At 42.2% G+C, this 14,052-nt stretch overlaps 1 protein-coding gene across 2 annotated transcripts in view; it reads left to right on the top strand.

Annotated features, from left to right (window-relative positions):
- B3GNT2 (UDP-GlcNAc:betaGal beta-1,3-N-acetylglucosaminyltransferase 2) overlaps positions 1–6,573 on the top strand; it is a 28,441-nt gene extending 21,868 nt beyond the window's left edge. Inside the window, exons 2-3 of one of the 2 annotated variants that reach the window (XM_036890408.2) lie at positions 2,503–2,561; positions 4,039–6,573. In XM_036890408.2, coding sequence (XP_036746303.1) covers positions 4,048–5,241 — 1,194 coding nt within the window. In that variant the 5' untranslated portion in view covers positions 2,503–2,561; positions 4,039–4,047 and the 3' untranslated portion in view covers positions 5,242–6,573. The remainder of the gene's footprint in view (positions 1–2,502; positions 2,562–4,038) is intronic. The other variant, XM_036890407.2, reaches the window with a different exon arrangement.
- The last annotated feature ends 7,479 nt before the right edge of the window (positions 6,574–14,052 follow it).

Genomic DNA, 14,052 nt, shown 5'->3' with positions numbered 1-14,052 from the left:
TTTGCAGAGACTATCTCCAAACCCAAGGTGAAAAGCTAAGGTTATTCTCTGTTTGCATATAGGATTTCCTCCTATTTCTGTTACAGTAAAAATTACGTGTTTTATAAGCTTTGGGGTAAGTTTTCTTACTCAAATTCTTTTTAAGCCATGTAACTTCCTGCTCAAAAAAGAACATGGAATCGGTTTATGTCTGCAATGGGAATATTTAGTCAGATATTCAGAGGGCTTTTTCCCACAGATATTTTTATGGGGGTCACTACTTTATCCTCCTTTCCATGAACTACAGTTTGTTATAAAAATCTGCCAAAAGCAGAATTCTCATGAGGGCCTGTGCCCAGGTCACTAATGAAAGATGTCATTTAAACGTGGTGGCGATGTATAATTGAGATTCTTGGTTTCCCACCCTTCTTTCTTGAGTCGGACTGAGAGCAGAGCCCTTTAACAAGCAGTGTAAGAGCCCAGAGAGCTGTCACACTTGGGAATTCAGACAAGGACGTTGGCTTATTCTCAGAGTGGGGGCTGGGAGCCTCTGGGCACTTATTCCTGTTTCCTTTTCTTTGGAGAGTCTGAAAAGGATCAGATGTACTGTGACCCCATGCCTTGGGTCTTCAGTCTTGAGCCTGCCCTCGAGACTTCACTTGCATCAAGTTACAAGAATGTGGTTGTGTCTTGTAGAAAAAGAGGAAGATCCAAAGAGCCCTAGAATGGGAGCCAGAAGGCAGTGTCACCCCAGCCTTGTTACTACCTATTAAGTAATAGTCAGGCAGCTCGGTTAACACCCTCTGAGCCTTTGTTTTTCTCACTTGGCTCCGCGCTGGGGCGCAAATGAGAAGTGGGCAGGAAAATGCTCTGCAGGTGGGCATCCTTGAGCAAATGCAAAAGGTGAGGGTAGTGTTCCTTTGACGGCTCAAAGCTCTGTTCGGCTGAGGAGGTGTGGGAGGTCCTGCCTGGGTCTTGATTGTGAAAATAAAAGCCTGAGTTGCATTGAATGGAACAAATTGGAGCTATTGGCCATGGTCAGTAAGCGCAGTAAATTCCTCAGAGAATTCCCAAAAGGATTGATGCTTCCGTGACACAAACTTCAGACCATCACTTCAGACAGTTCTGACTGATTCCAGAGAGCTGTACCCCTGCCCCATGGCCTGGCTGTGTCTCCCATATTACTCACCCTGAGTCTTTTCCTAGGAAAATGACCTTAGAGGTTCACAGGCTGTGGTGTAAAGTACTGTGCTTCCGTTTCTTTTTCCTTAATTGTCCCCTTTTACACTAGAGATTTCAGGAATAGTCTACAGACCTCCACATTCCTTTTATGAGTTGAAAAATCTGCCAGGTAGTTAGCTGTTCACAGCGTGTGCTGTTTTTTCCCAAGTGCCTTTCCAAATCTTTTTCCTGAGTCTTTCTCCATTCACCCTAATACTTTGCCCTGTGGCCCATCTTTCCGCCTGTTCACATGGAGGGCTCAGGACCTAGGGGTCAGAGGTAACTGGGCCAAGTGCTCCTGTAGCTTTATGAGAGGTATCCCAATTTAAAGAGAATCATTTGTTTTTGAAGAGTGTTTTTTCTCAAATCTGGAAGAAAAAAAAGCTTAAAACTGATCTATTTTTAAAAAGATGACTGTTCTTTTTTAAAAAGATTATCTGTATCAGATATCCAAGCAAATGCATTCTAAATGTCCGTTTGGGCTCTGTTGTCCCTGCCGGTAAGGCCCAAAGCAAAGGGGTTTGGTTTGTGTCGACCTTCAGTTTTCTCATAAGGTTTGCCCAAAGCTTGTTTGGGAAGTGCTGACTCAAGGAAGGTGTGGGCCCTAGAATTAGGTGGGGGCATTTTGAATTAGTCAGGTGTGTATGACCTGGGGCCCTGTGAAGCTGTAATTAAGGAGTGAGAACTGCCTTGCGGGTTTTTACTGCCTTCTTAGGAGGAAGCTTGAGAAGGCCCTTTCTTGGTGACTCAGCAGTGGGATTCTAGAGGGATGGAGGGGAGAAATAGGGTTGTGATGGGAGGTTGCTAAGGTGAGTGAGCAGGTGGTACCTGCAGGACTTTATCATCCCCCTTGCCCTCTAGGTGTGCAAAGGCCTTGGGGTAGTGGGGCTATGAGGAAGGGTCTGGTTTTTAAAATACACCTTTTTATTTACATGTCCATAACTGAAACTATTTAGCTGTTAGGATCTACTAGATTAGGATCTACTAGACAGATTTTTAAGAGATGTAAAAGCATTTATGCATTCCCGTGGATTTCCAACATGGAATAACTTCACAGCATTCTCAGCATAATAAACTTTCCTACCTTGGAACTATTTATTAGAACCCAGTAAACTTAAAAATCCTCTTATATTGAAAAAAAAGGTAAACACTACCCTTGATTAAAATAGTCACACAGCTTTGTTCTAGAGGTTGAAGAAGAGTGGCTGCCACCTGAGATGGTAGCCTTGGAAATGCCATTGCCTCGGCTGGGATTCTAGCTCTGCCCTTAACACAGTTACTTCTTCAAATCTGTTTCCTTAGGTGTACAATTGGGGAAAAAGTAATAATACCTACTTCATTGGCTCACGGTGTCAAGAAAGGTAATGCCCAGTACCTGAGACACAATACGTCTTTGGGATTCTTTTCCAAGGATAAATTCTCAGTCATAGAACTAAATCCCGATAAGGAAATTCTTTACAAACACTAGTGTATTGCCATCCCACTTTTGTGGATTGACTACTAATGTCAAGCTTATCTGGATGGTTGTCCTTGGGTAGGTCATCCTTCGCAACAGTGTTAGGACTCTGGAGTTCTGTCCCCAGCAAACCATGTCATTACTCTTTCTTTGTTCTTCTCTTGCTCACAGCCTGAAATCTGAAATCTATTCCTGGCCTTTGATATTTCACCAAAATGTCATTTTCATTTCTCTTTCTTTCTGCTATAAACAACAGAGATCTCAGTATACGGTTTAAGTTTTGACAAGTGTGATACAGCCATGAGACCCTCATCCAAATCAAGATGTACATAATACATTTCTATACTCTAGAAATTCCCCATATGCCCTTTTCCAGTCCAGTTAATACAATTAGATAATTCCCTCTACCCCTATGACTTTCAGATTTCTAGGGCCTAGATTAATTTTGTTTTCTTGAACCTAACATAAATGAAATTTGAGGCCTGTCTTTTGCACACGATGTACTGTTGTGGCCAATAGCAAGAGTTTCCTTTTATTGCTGGAGGTCTTTCTATGACTATACCACAATTTGATAATCTATTCTTTCATGATGATATTTGGCTTTTTCTCAGTTTCTGGCTGTTAGGATAAAGCTGGTATGGCTCTTTTCACTTTATCTCTCTGAACACTCAGGTGTGGTTCAAGGCTCCTCCACCTCCTAGAGCCCTATTAGCTTAAGTCTTAAACTGCCTTGGTATCTTTATCTGTAAAACGGTGAGCTGGAGAACAATTCAGGGTGGGGAAAATAATTTTTTAAAAAGTGAAAGAGAATAAAATAGGAAATCACAGTGAATTACATGGAACTGCACATGTATCATACATAAATACAGTTTTATGTGTGTACACATGTATGTGCTGAATCACAACATGCATTTGTTATTATGAATGTGGGCAAATCAGTTTGCAGTTCACTGATTTGTATGTATGTCTTGTAGGCCAGTAGACTGAACATCTGTCAGGTTATTAAGTACATGCCTGACCCTGCCCTTGGGCGTCTAAAGTAGCCACAGTGCTAACAGTCACCCTCATAGTGTTTGTTATGGGCGAGCCAGAGCTTTAAAAGCTTTACATATAAAATGCAGCCTGTACAACCTTTCCATGGAGTGAGTTATTATCCCCATTTTGTAGATGGAGAAGCTGATAACATTGGTTATACAACTTGCCCAGGGTCACAGAACTAGATTGGTAGGGAGGGCTGTGATGTGAACCTGGACAGGGCAAGCCTAGATCTGTGCTCTACCCCACTATCCTAGGGGAGATAAAGATAGAGGTAACTGGCATATGATAGCAAATGCAAATTAGTAATTATCTATTTAATACAATGCTCTTTCCTTTTGTTTCAGATATGAGAAATGAGTGTTGGACGTCGAAGAATAAAGTTGTTGGGTATCTTGATGATGGTAAATGTCTTCATTTATTTGATTGTGGAAGTCTCCAAAAGCGGTAGCCAAGAAAAAAATGGAAAGGGGGAAGTAATAATACCCAAAGAAAAGTTCTGGAAGATATCTGACCCTCCTGTGGCATACTGGAACAAAGAACAAGAAAAGCTGAACAGGCGATACAATCCCATTTTGAACATGCTGGCCAACCAGACGGGGGAAGTGTATGGATTTTCTAATATAAGCCATCTGAATTACTGTGAACCTGACCTGAGGGTCACATCAGTAGTTTCAGGTTTCAGTGATTTGCCAGACAGATTTAAAGACTTTTTGCTGTATTTGAGATGTCGAAATTATTCACTGCTTATAGATCAACCAGATAAGTGTGGAAAGAAGCCCTTCTTGTTGCTGGCAATTAAGTCCCTCATTCCCCATTTTGCTAGAAGGCAAGCCATTCGGGAATCCTGGGGCAGAGAAACCAATGTGGGGAACCAAACAGTGGTGCGAGTCTTCTTACTGGGCCAGACGCCTCCAGAGGACAACCACCCCGACCTTTCAGACATGCTGAAATTTGAGAGCGAGAAGCACCAAGACATTCTTATGTGGAACTACAGAGACACTTTCTTCAACTTGTCTCTGAAAGAAGTGCTCTTTCTCAGGTGGGTGAGCGCTTCCTGCCCTAACGCGGAGTTCATTTTCAAGGGCGATGATGATGTTTTTGTGAACACCCATCACATCCTGAATTACTTGAATAGCTTATCCAAGAACAAAGCCAAAGATTTGTTTATAGGTGATGTGATCCACAATGCTGGACCTCATCGGGATAAGAAACTGAAGTACTACATCCCAGAAGTTGTTTACACTGGTGTCTACCCGCCTTATGCGGGGGGAGGTGGTTTCCTCTACTCTGGCCACCTGGCCCTGCGGCTGTACAATATAACTGACCGGGTCCTTCTCTACCCCATCGATGACGTTTATACTGGAATGTGCCTTCAGAAACTTGGTCTCGTTCCAGAGAAACACAAAGGCTTTAAGACATTTGATATAGAAGAGAAAAGCAAGAATAACATTTGTTCCTATCTAGATTTGATGTTAGTACATAGTAGAAAACCTCAAGAGATGATTGATATTTGGTCTCGGTTGCAAAATGCTCATTTAAATTGCTAAAATGTATACATACTAAATCTTACATAGAAAGACATATCTTGAATTGTTCCCTGTTGTATTCTCTCACCTGAGGGGTAATTTCTTTGTTAAACCATCAAAATTGCCTTTGTTAAGTAGGACTCATTTGAAGGCCTCTAAACCCTTCAGTGTGATACTTTCCGAAGAGGGAAAGCAGATCACAATTTTTTTATGGAGGATATAATGGGACAATTGGTTTTGATCCTTCCTACTGGCTAGTGGTCATTATTTTCTAATTTGGCCCCCTTCTCGTCTGAAGTCATACATTTCTGGAATTTGACCATTTTAAGTTATTTTTGTTTTGCACTCGTGATAATATTTCTGCATTCCATTAAAATGAGTGAATTATCTGTGTTAGTATAAACCAATTGGCTACAAAGACTTTGTTATATATGACTCAGTAGTTTTTGTTAAATGGAATTACATTTATTTTCACTAAATTTGGGTTTTTTAAATTGTCTAGAAAAGTTGACTTCTGTCAAAATTTTCTGCCACCCAACAGTGTTTTCTTGTTTTAAGCTAATCAGTTTAATTTTGCAAAATGAATCACTGTGTGACATCTATCCAGTTTATCTTGTTATGGTCCTTATGATCATAATAAGGAGAAAGTTTAACTGTTCTTGTAATTGGTTTCTTGGGTGGTATCATGATAGTTCTTTCTATTCTTAGTATTTGAAAATAATGAGTGTGATTCCATAATGGCCAACTGAAGATTGAATTGACCCTGGTAACTATATTGTGTTTTTGGTTTTTCAATGTGGACTAAGAAAACATATGTAACTTCTGAACTTTAAGTGAAAACATTGAAGTTGCAGACCTTTTCATGAGTGGCTCTTCAGTTGAAAAATTCCAGGATTCTATTCTTGCCATAGTTTCACATATTGCTTATTCAATATTATCACTCTGAGTAGTGACTGCTTCCCTGTCTCAGTGTAGAAGTGCCTGTGTTTTTATTTATTGTTCAGATCAAAGACCAAAACATTTTCTTAAATATATTTTGTGTAATATTTTATTTGTGTACAGTGTTGTTGATAAAATATTTAAATAGAGCATGGTATTTTAAGTGTTAAGATGTTACCTATGTTACAGAAAGCTAACTGTTATTTTTGAATTTTAAAATTTGTTTCTTTGGGGGGGGGTATAAACTATTACAGTTCATAAAAATTCTGCCAAACTATTGCTTATATATATATACAATCTTGTAACATGCTTTCTTGAAATATTTTTGTGTTTGTAGAGATGAGGATGCCTATCCGATGTAATACTGGAGACTGTAAGAAGATGGAAATAAAGTCACTGTATTTTTAATTGTCATGTGTGATGTGTAATAATCTATTATCTCTTTTGTATCCTGTATTTAATTATGTTTTTCCAAAAGAGGCCATTTTCCCCCCAGAAGCTATTTCAGTAATACTGAACTATAGCTTTTTTCGGTCTCAATGCATCATCTATCTTTGCATTTAAAATTCTTAAAAATGCTTTCCTACTTGGATTCTTTAAAGTGGAGTATGAATATTATTTATGTTTCCATTTTCACTGAATATAAAGAATTTAATTAGGAAATGGAGCAGCATCTTAAAGACTGTCCTAAACCATTTGGGGCTTCTATCCACAGAGAAGAAATATAGAGGCAGCCTTGACCATTCGAGTTTATTTCCAAGACTCACATTGAGAAGATATTGCTAATGTTCAACTAAAAACAAGTAGACATTTGATGAAGCCCCAAACAGAAGGATTAATGTTAAGAGAATGTTCAGCAGATTGTTGTCTTCTGGGTATATGGAGGCCATGTGAGCAAGTACAGGGGTACAGATAGTTGGTGTGGATTTGAAGACTGTTGTAAGCTCAGTTCTTCTAAACATTTCCCAACATTTCCCATGCCTGCATCTGACCCCTTTACTCCAGCTAGCACGTCTCATGGAGGACTACGTTAGCTTTAGAGAAGAATAATGAAGCTCTAAGAACATTCCCAGGTAACTGGTTAACAATTTGCATGTGTCCATAATAACTGGACCATGCATTCTTATGTCATAAATTTCTGCTCTGAAGAGAATTTCTTAAATTTTTTTCTTCTAGGAATTCTCTTTCGCTAAAGTTCAAGTCTGCAGAGAAAGAAGAGATGTAGCAAGTTTTGAAACATGTTTGGAGAGCTACTGAGGATCATTTGTGAGCCTCCGCTTCATGTGGGCCATTGTTTGAACATAAGTCCTTGGTGCTGATGATGTTTGATGGGTGAGGTGATCTCTGGCTGTTCTTTATTTGGAAAAAATTCTCGTGTAGTGGTTATTGAGCCCGTGACAATGGTCACTGACCTCATGGGCTTTTCACAGAGGGTTCTAGGATTTAGAGCTTTACATGTGCTTGGGCTCAATTATGATGCTAACTGATCCTTAAATTCATGAGTTGCTCTCTTGGTGCCCATCAGATGGATTCTCCCCTGAGCCTCCATCTCATGAGTGTAAGTATCATAGTCTAATTTGTTCTTTGAGAACTGCTCAGGAGTTGAGGCTCTGAAGAAACTGGTGTTTGGACCTTTTCCATGGTTATTCCCCAGTCATGTTGATTTTGAGTTTGAAGGTCAAAAAGACTGAATGAGCATTGCCAAAGTTTGGACTTTTCATAAACTCAACCAGGCCTCAAGAGGAAAAGGACAAAAGACCAGAATAGATCGTTTCCATCTTAACCCTGGTACCTTTCTTGACTTGGTTGAGGGAGAGCAGAAGTGAAGGGCAGGTGGTTGAGGCGATACTTTGAGTCACACTTGGAAACTGAATCCAGAATTAAAGGTACCTAAAGTACTGCCATCCTACTTTTTTACTCCTCATTGATGATGGTCTGGAATATTTGATGTTCTGGATTGTCTTGGCTCCTTCAGATGCAGAAAGGGAGAATGTGTTTTTTAAGGCAAAGGATGACTTATTTCCACTTCCAGGAAAGCTGGAATAAATGAAGCCTTTACTTGGGTCAAAAGTTAATGCATGAAAGAAAGTTTTTTTAGCCCTTGATATATCTTGAAAGGTAGAGGCCAAGAACTAGGCACTTTTATCTGTAAGGAACCCCCAAATCTTGTCACATTGCATGTGAATTACCATATATTAATTTTAAGATGCAATACTTCTATATAATGCCACTAAATAAACACTGCCAATTAAGTGTGATTTAATCAATTGAATAATATGCCTCAGTTGCAGAGATATTAAAATATGAAAGGTTATATCTTAGAATAATTGAAATACAGCATTAGTGCTATGTGTGTGTGTTTAAGTTTTTTTCAACTTAAAAACCCTTAGATTGAAAGACAGAGTCCTGTTTAGGTGTATTTCCTGCTTCTCTCCCTTTCTGTTTTTAGGAATGTTTACCCAGACAACCATGGTGTGTTTTGAGCTTTGGCACTTGCTTTTTTCTGTGATGTGTTGTGAAAAGGGATGTTTGGATGTGCTGAAACAGCATAAGTAGAGTTCTTTATTTGATTGTAATCCAAGGCTTATTTTTATTTGTTTGTTTGTTTGTTTATTTACGTATCATTAGTATACAATTGCATGAGCAACATTGTGGTTACTAGATTCCCCCCATTATCAAGTCCCCACCACAAACCCCATTACAGTCACTGTCCATCAGCATAGTAAGATGCTATAGAATCAGTACTTGTCTTCTCTGTGCTATACTGCCTTCCCCATGCCCCCTGCCCCACATGATGTGTGCTAATCGTAATGCCCCTTTTTCCCCTTATCCCTCCTTTGCCACATATCCTTCCCAGTTCTTCATGAACATATCTCCCTGGGCAAGGGAAACAAAAGCAAAAATGAACAAGTGGGACTATATCAAACTAAAAAGCTTCTGTACAGCAAAGGACACCATCAGTAGAACAAAAAGGCATCCTACAGTATGGGAGAATATATTCATAAATGACATATCCAAGAAGGGGTTGACATCCAAAATGTATGAAGAGCTCCCACACCTCAACAAACCAAAAAGCAAATAACCCAATTAAAAAATTGGCAGAGAATATGAACAGACACTTCTCCAAAGAAGAAATTCAGATGACCAACAGGCACATGAAAAGATGCTCCACATCGCTAATTAATCATCAGAGAAATGCAAATTAAAACCACAATGAGAGATCACCTCACACCAGTTAGGATGGCCACCATCCAAAAGACAAACAACAACAAATGTTGGTGAGGTTGTGGAGAAAGGGGAACCCTCCTACACTGCTGGTGGGAATGTAAGCTAGTTCAACCATTGTGGAAGGCAGTATGGAGGTTCCTCAAAAAACTCAAAATAGAAATACCATTTGACCCAGGAATTCCATGCCTAGGAATTTACACCAAGCCTGATTTCTAAGTGAGGGGCCAGCAGTTGAACAAAGGGGCCTGTAGCTTCCCGACAGCTGCCCCGCATCAGGGGACTGTGCTTTCATCCTGCTCGAGCACTAAGCCAAAGGAAGAGCTTGCATCCTAAGTGTTTGCAAGCCTCCCTCGTGGCCCTGGAAGCCTACCATCCTGTGACATGCCCTTTCCTGACCTGGCTTCAGCTGACATTCTCTCCCTGCTCCTCACCCAAGCCCTTTCCCAACTGGCTGCCTGACCGTTCTTTTGAAGTGCCATCAGTAATCCTGATCCTGGCACCAACTTCAGCCACCTCTTCTGTAAAAATGACTGTCAAAAGAGTCCAAGTGAAAAATATCCTGCTGTTGGTTTGTGTTCTTCCAGAAACAGACCTTAGGAGGAGAACTCCCAGCACAAGTAGTTTCTTGGGTACATGGTTCTGTGGGGAAGTGATGTTGGGAAGGAAGGCAGCTAATAAGGAGTGTATGTTAAGCCAACTGCTACCACAGAACTGGAGCTCGGTCCCATGGGGCATCTCTGGAGTAAAGTGCAAAAAACATGCCTCCGAACGATCCCTCCTGAGGCCTCGGGGCTGGGCTACTTTTTATAACAGCTTTATTGAGGTATCGCTTTCCCAGCATGATGCCATGGTTTTGAGCAGACGGCAGCTGTGCTGTAACTAAACGTGCTCTGACCCACCACAAAAGTAATTTGGTTTTCAGGTCATAACCATTCTTTAACTTAGTTCCTCAGAAATTTTTTATTTGGGCCATCTTTTTTCTTTTAATTTCCAAAACAATACTTGTTCTCTGGTTACTCCTCCTCCCATTGCAGGCTGTTCTTTATGGATGTAATGACTTCTTGCAGGAAGATGAATTAGACTGTTTCATTTTGGTAATTCTTAACGAATCATCTCAGGCCTTAGTTACGGTGTTTTCACCCTGAGTCTCACGGGAGAGAGTACTAAGTGATCCTTGGTCTTGTCATGAATGAAGGACAAAGCTGACTTGTATTAGTTACTGGAAAGGGTTTCTTTTTCAGGGATGTTCACCCAGTAAGGCCACTTCCCTGCATTGGAAGGCTGAGCAGGGTCTGTACGAGTGTGTGTCCTGGTTTGGGCTGATGTCCTTTCAGGTGCTGAGCAGGCAGGGGACCAGTAGACTGGTCCTTAGATGCTGGGGCTGCCTTTCCTCTGTTTTGTTCTGGGTCTGTTTTGGGGTGTCTGTTCAGCTTCTCCCGACGTAACGCTGTATCTCACTGCACAGTTTAGGGAACATTTCTTAGCATGTAAGCATCTGAGCTCAGGCTCACCCAACGTGTGTGTGTGTGGGGGGGTGTTCATGTACATCTTTGGGGGGCTGGTCTAGCTGTTGTGTAGCCAGCCCCCCAGTATATCACCCCCACTCTGGAAGCTTTATGGGGCCTCCGGATAGGCTGACTCCATATCCTCTGCAACCTTTTCTCATGCATGTCCTGGGCTATGTTTCCTTCTTCTAGTTTGTGCATTAATACAGTTTAATGTTTCCCATATTTGAGCTGGTGGTGCCACCTTCATTGCCCGCGCTGACTGGGGTTTCTTTATTTTTGTGTATCTGCTGTCCTTTCAGGGTGATTTAGTAGGGGGTACAGTCCAACACTTCTGTCTGCCCACCCACCCACCTGCGCAGGGCTCCCAGCTCTGTTCCGCGTGCCTGAGCACTGTAGCATTTCTCCACAGTGACCTCCAAACCCCAGCATTCTCTGCTCTGTGTGGCCCTGCAGCACTCCTTGTCCTCCCGGGTGTCTTCTATCCTGTGGGTGACAACTGGAAATGGCCTGAAAGGACCTGAGATGGGGCTGCCTCACTCTGTGCCGTCTTCCACACTGCCCCCTGTGAGAACTCAGGAGCCAGGGAGGCAGCCTTGGGAGTGGGGCTCAGACTCATTCACAGACACCTGACCCCACTTAGGCTGCACCCTACCCCTGCAGAAATGCCTCGCAGCCCCAGTCTGGCCCTGTTCAAGTTCTCCCTGATTGCTGAGAAAGGTCCTGCTTTAAATCAATAGCCCTCTAGACTCCTCCTCCTCTTCAAGGACTCAAGGCACTGGGGTCAGAATTCCTTCTTCCACTCATCCCACCTCATTGCAAAATGTGACAAGAAAGGAGGTGTCAACTAATCATCAAATTATTTATTTCCAGTATGTGACAATGTGTTTCCAACACAGAGACAAGGCTCCCTTCCTGCCTGTTTTGCCCTTTGGAACCTTGACCAACATACCGGCTCCTGAACTGCAGTCACCCAGGAAGCCAGAACTGCAGCATCACCCGCAGCCACCTCTGCTGGGCTGCCCGCCTGGCGGTGAGGCGGGAGAAACCCGAGAAGCAAATAATCAAACGTGGCAAACCAGACCTTAAATAGCAATAATCTCACATTGATTTTTCCTCCTGTGGGATATGAGCAATAGCAGTGAGCATGGAAGGTTAACGTTGTCAGACTTAAGTTGGTGGAAAATGCCTTTATTTGATTTTGAAAGCCCCCAAACGTGAGTCGCTGTGGAAGGAATGAAGAAGGCAGGGTTGGGTCAAGAAAGCTAAGAACTTTTGCACTCACTGAGTCCTGCTGGATGAAAGAACAGGACAGACAAGAAGATGCAGAACCATGCAGGAGACCCGTCAGCCATGCAGCCAGTAGGAGCACTTCATGGCCAGAGTCCGCCGGCCTCGCTGGTCCTGCCTCCTGGAACTGCAGGGGTGTTTATCGAAATGGGCGCTAGTGCGGTCCCTGTAACTGGATGCCTGCTCAACACATGGGCCCTTCTAGCAGTAAAACATCCAAACCAAAAACCTTATCCAGCTATGGCAAATTTTTAACAATATGGTAGATAATTTTAAATATTTTCTGCTTTATCTGAAGCCTGGGTATTTTTCATTACTGGCAGACCAACCCAGTAAGTGACTCTTCTCAGATGAGACTGATCTGTTTGGAGAATCTTGCACTTAGAAAATTTTAAGTTCAAAAATAATAAGAAATTTTTAATTTTGAATGAATTTTTGACTTGTAGAAAGTTGTAGTACAGACAGTACCCATTTACTTTCCCCAATGTTAAAACCTTACATAACCACATTGCAACAATGATCAGAGTCAGCATTGGACCAACAAGAGGAAATCAACATTGCTGTAGTCTATTACCTATAGACCTTATTTGAGTTTTCCCAATATTTTTCTACTAATGTCCATTTTCTGTTCCAGAAGCCTGTTCACTTCCCACATCACAGTCAGTTTTTTTTCCTTCATCTCTCCTGATATATTAGTTTCTCATTCTTTCCTTGCCTTTCATGATAATATTTTTAAAGAATACTGGTTATTTGTAGAATATCGTACATTTTGGTGATATTTTCTCACAATTAGATTGAGGTTATGTATTTTTGGCAAGAATACCACTGAAGCAGCGATGTTTTGCCTTCTCTGTGTTGACCTAGGGGGTTCTGGATGTGCATCTGTCCTAGTCCTGGCAATTTTAACCTTGTTCAACTGCATTTCTCCCCTGTAAGGCCTCTCTTTCTCTTTGCAGTTAGGAAATATCTTGGGGGACATTTGTACATTTGAAATGTACAAATAATTGAGTTAATGAACGTAAAGTGCCTGGCATTTAATAAAACTGTTGCTTTTTTCCATCATTATTATTGCTGCCAGTGTGTCAGTTCTGTCCCTGGTTGTCCTCCTCTGCTGTTGGTTGCTTTTATGAGCCTTCATTATCCTCTGCATCCCATGTTGATCCACTCCTGACTGGTCACTTCCTCAAAAGGCCTCAAAAAGGGCACAGAAGGGTTGAATGCTTCCCCGTACAGGGAGGTTGGGGTGGGACGAGAGCGTCTCTTACACCAGAGTCAGGGCACAGCTGAGCTGACAGGAGGAAGGGCACTTCTGTCTGCAGAATGTGCTAACTTCAGAGGTGAGTTTGTGGGGGACCCAGCTGGCCCATAGCCCTCCTCATGGAAGTCTGGACCAGACCAAAGTAGCCACAGTCACTTGTCACATGGACCTGGGGGCAACAGGATGAAGAAGAGCCCACCTGGCTGAGGCCTTGGAGCAGGAGTGGGCCGGAGATGGACCTCCTCCTGTGGGAAGCTGTGGAATTTCCTTAGAGGAGAACGGTCAGTCGGCTGCTGCCTGGAGCAAACTTTCAGGGTCACGCCGGAGGCAGGGAGTTGGGACAGGAGTCAGAGAGAACTGAGGTCCCATGTTGGGGAGCCTTGCCTTCTGTTCCCATGCTGGGCAAGGATGCCCAAGTTAAAGCGACCTTGGGGTCGGAATGCTGCTGTGCGCCAGGGCAGCCTGCTACAAGTTGCTTTCCAGGAGGTTCCTTGTCCTACTCCAGTGCACAGTGCTTTATTTACAAAATGGTTGTTCTTGGCAGCTTCTTCGGCCTCCTAACTCTTCCCTTAACTCTTACTTTAAAGCATTTGGGCTTTATTTTTACTCAGA

This window comes from Manis pentadactyla, chromosome 2, assembly GCF_030020395.1.
Source record: "Manis pentadactyla isolate mManPen7 chromosome 2, mManPen7.hap1, whole genome shotgun sequence".
NCBI classification, from domain to species: domain Eukaryota; kingdom Metazoa; phylum Chordata; class Mammalia; order Pholidota; family Manidae; genus Manis; species Manis pentadactyla.
Note: the sequence above shows the minus strand (reverse complement) of the source record. Positions and strands in the feature narration are given on the sequence as shown.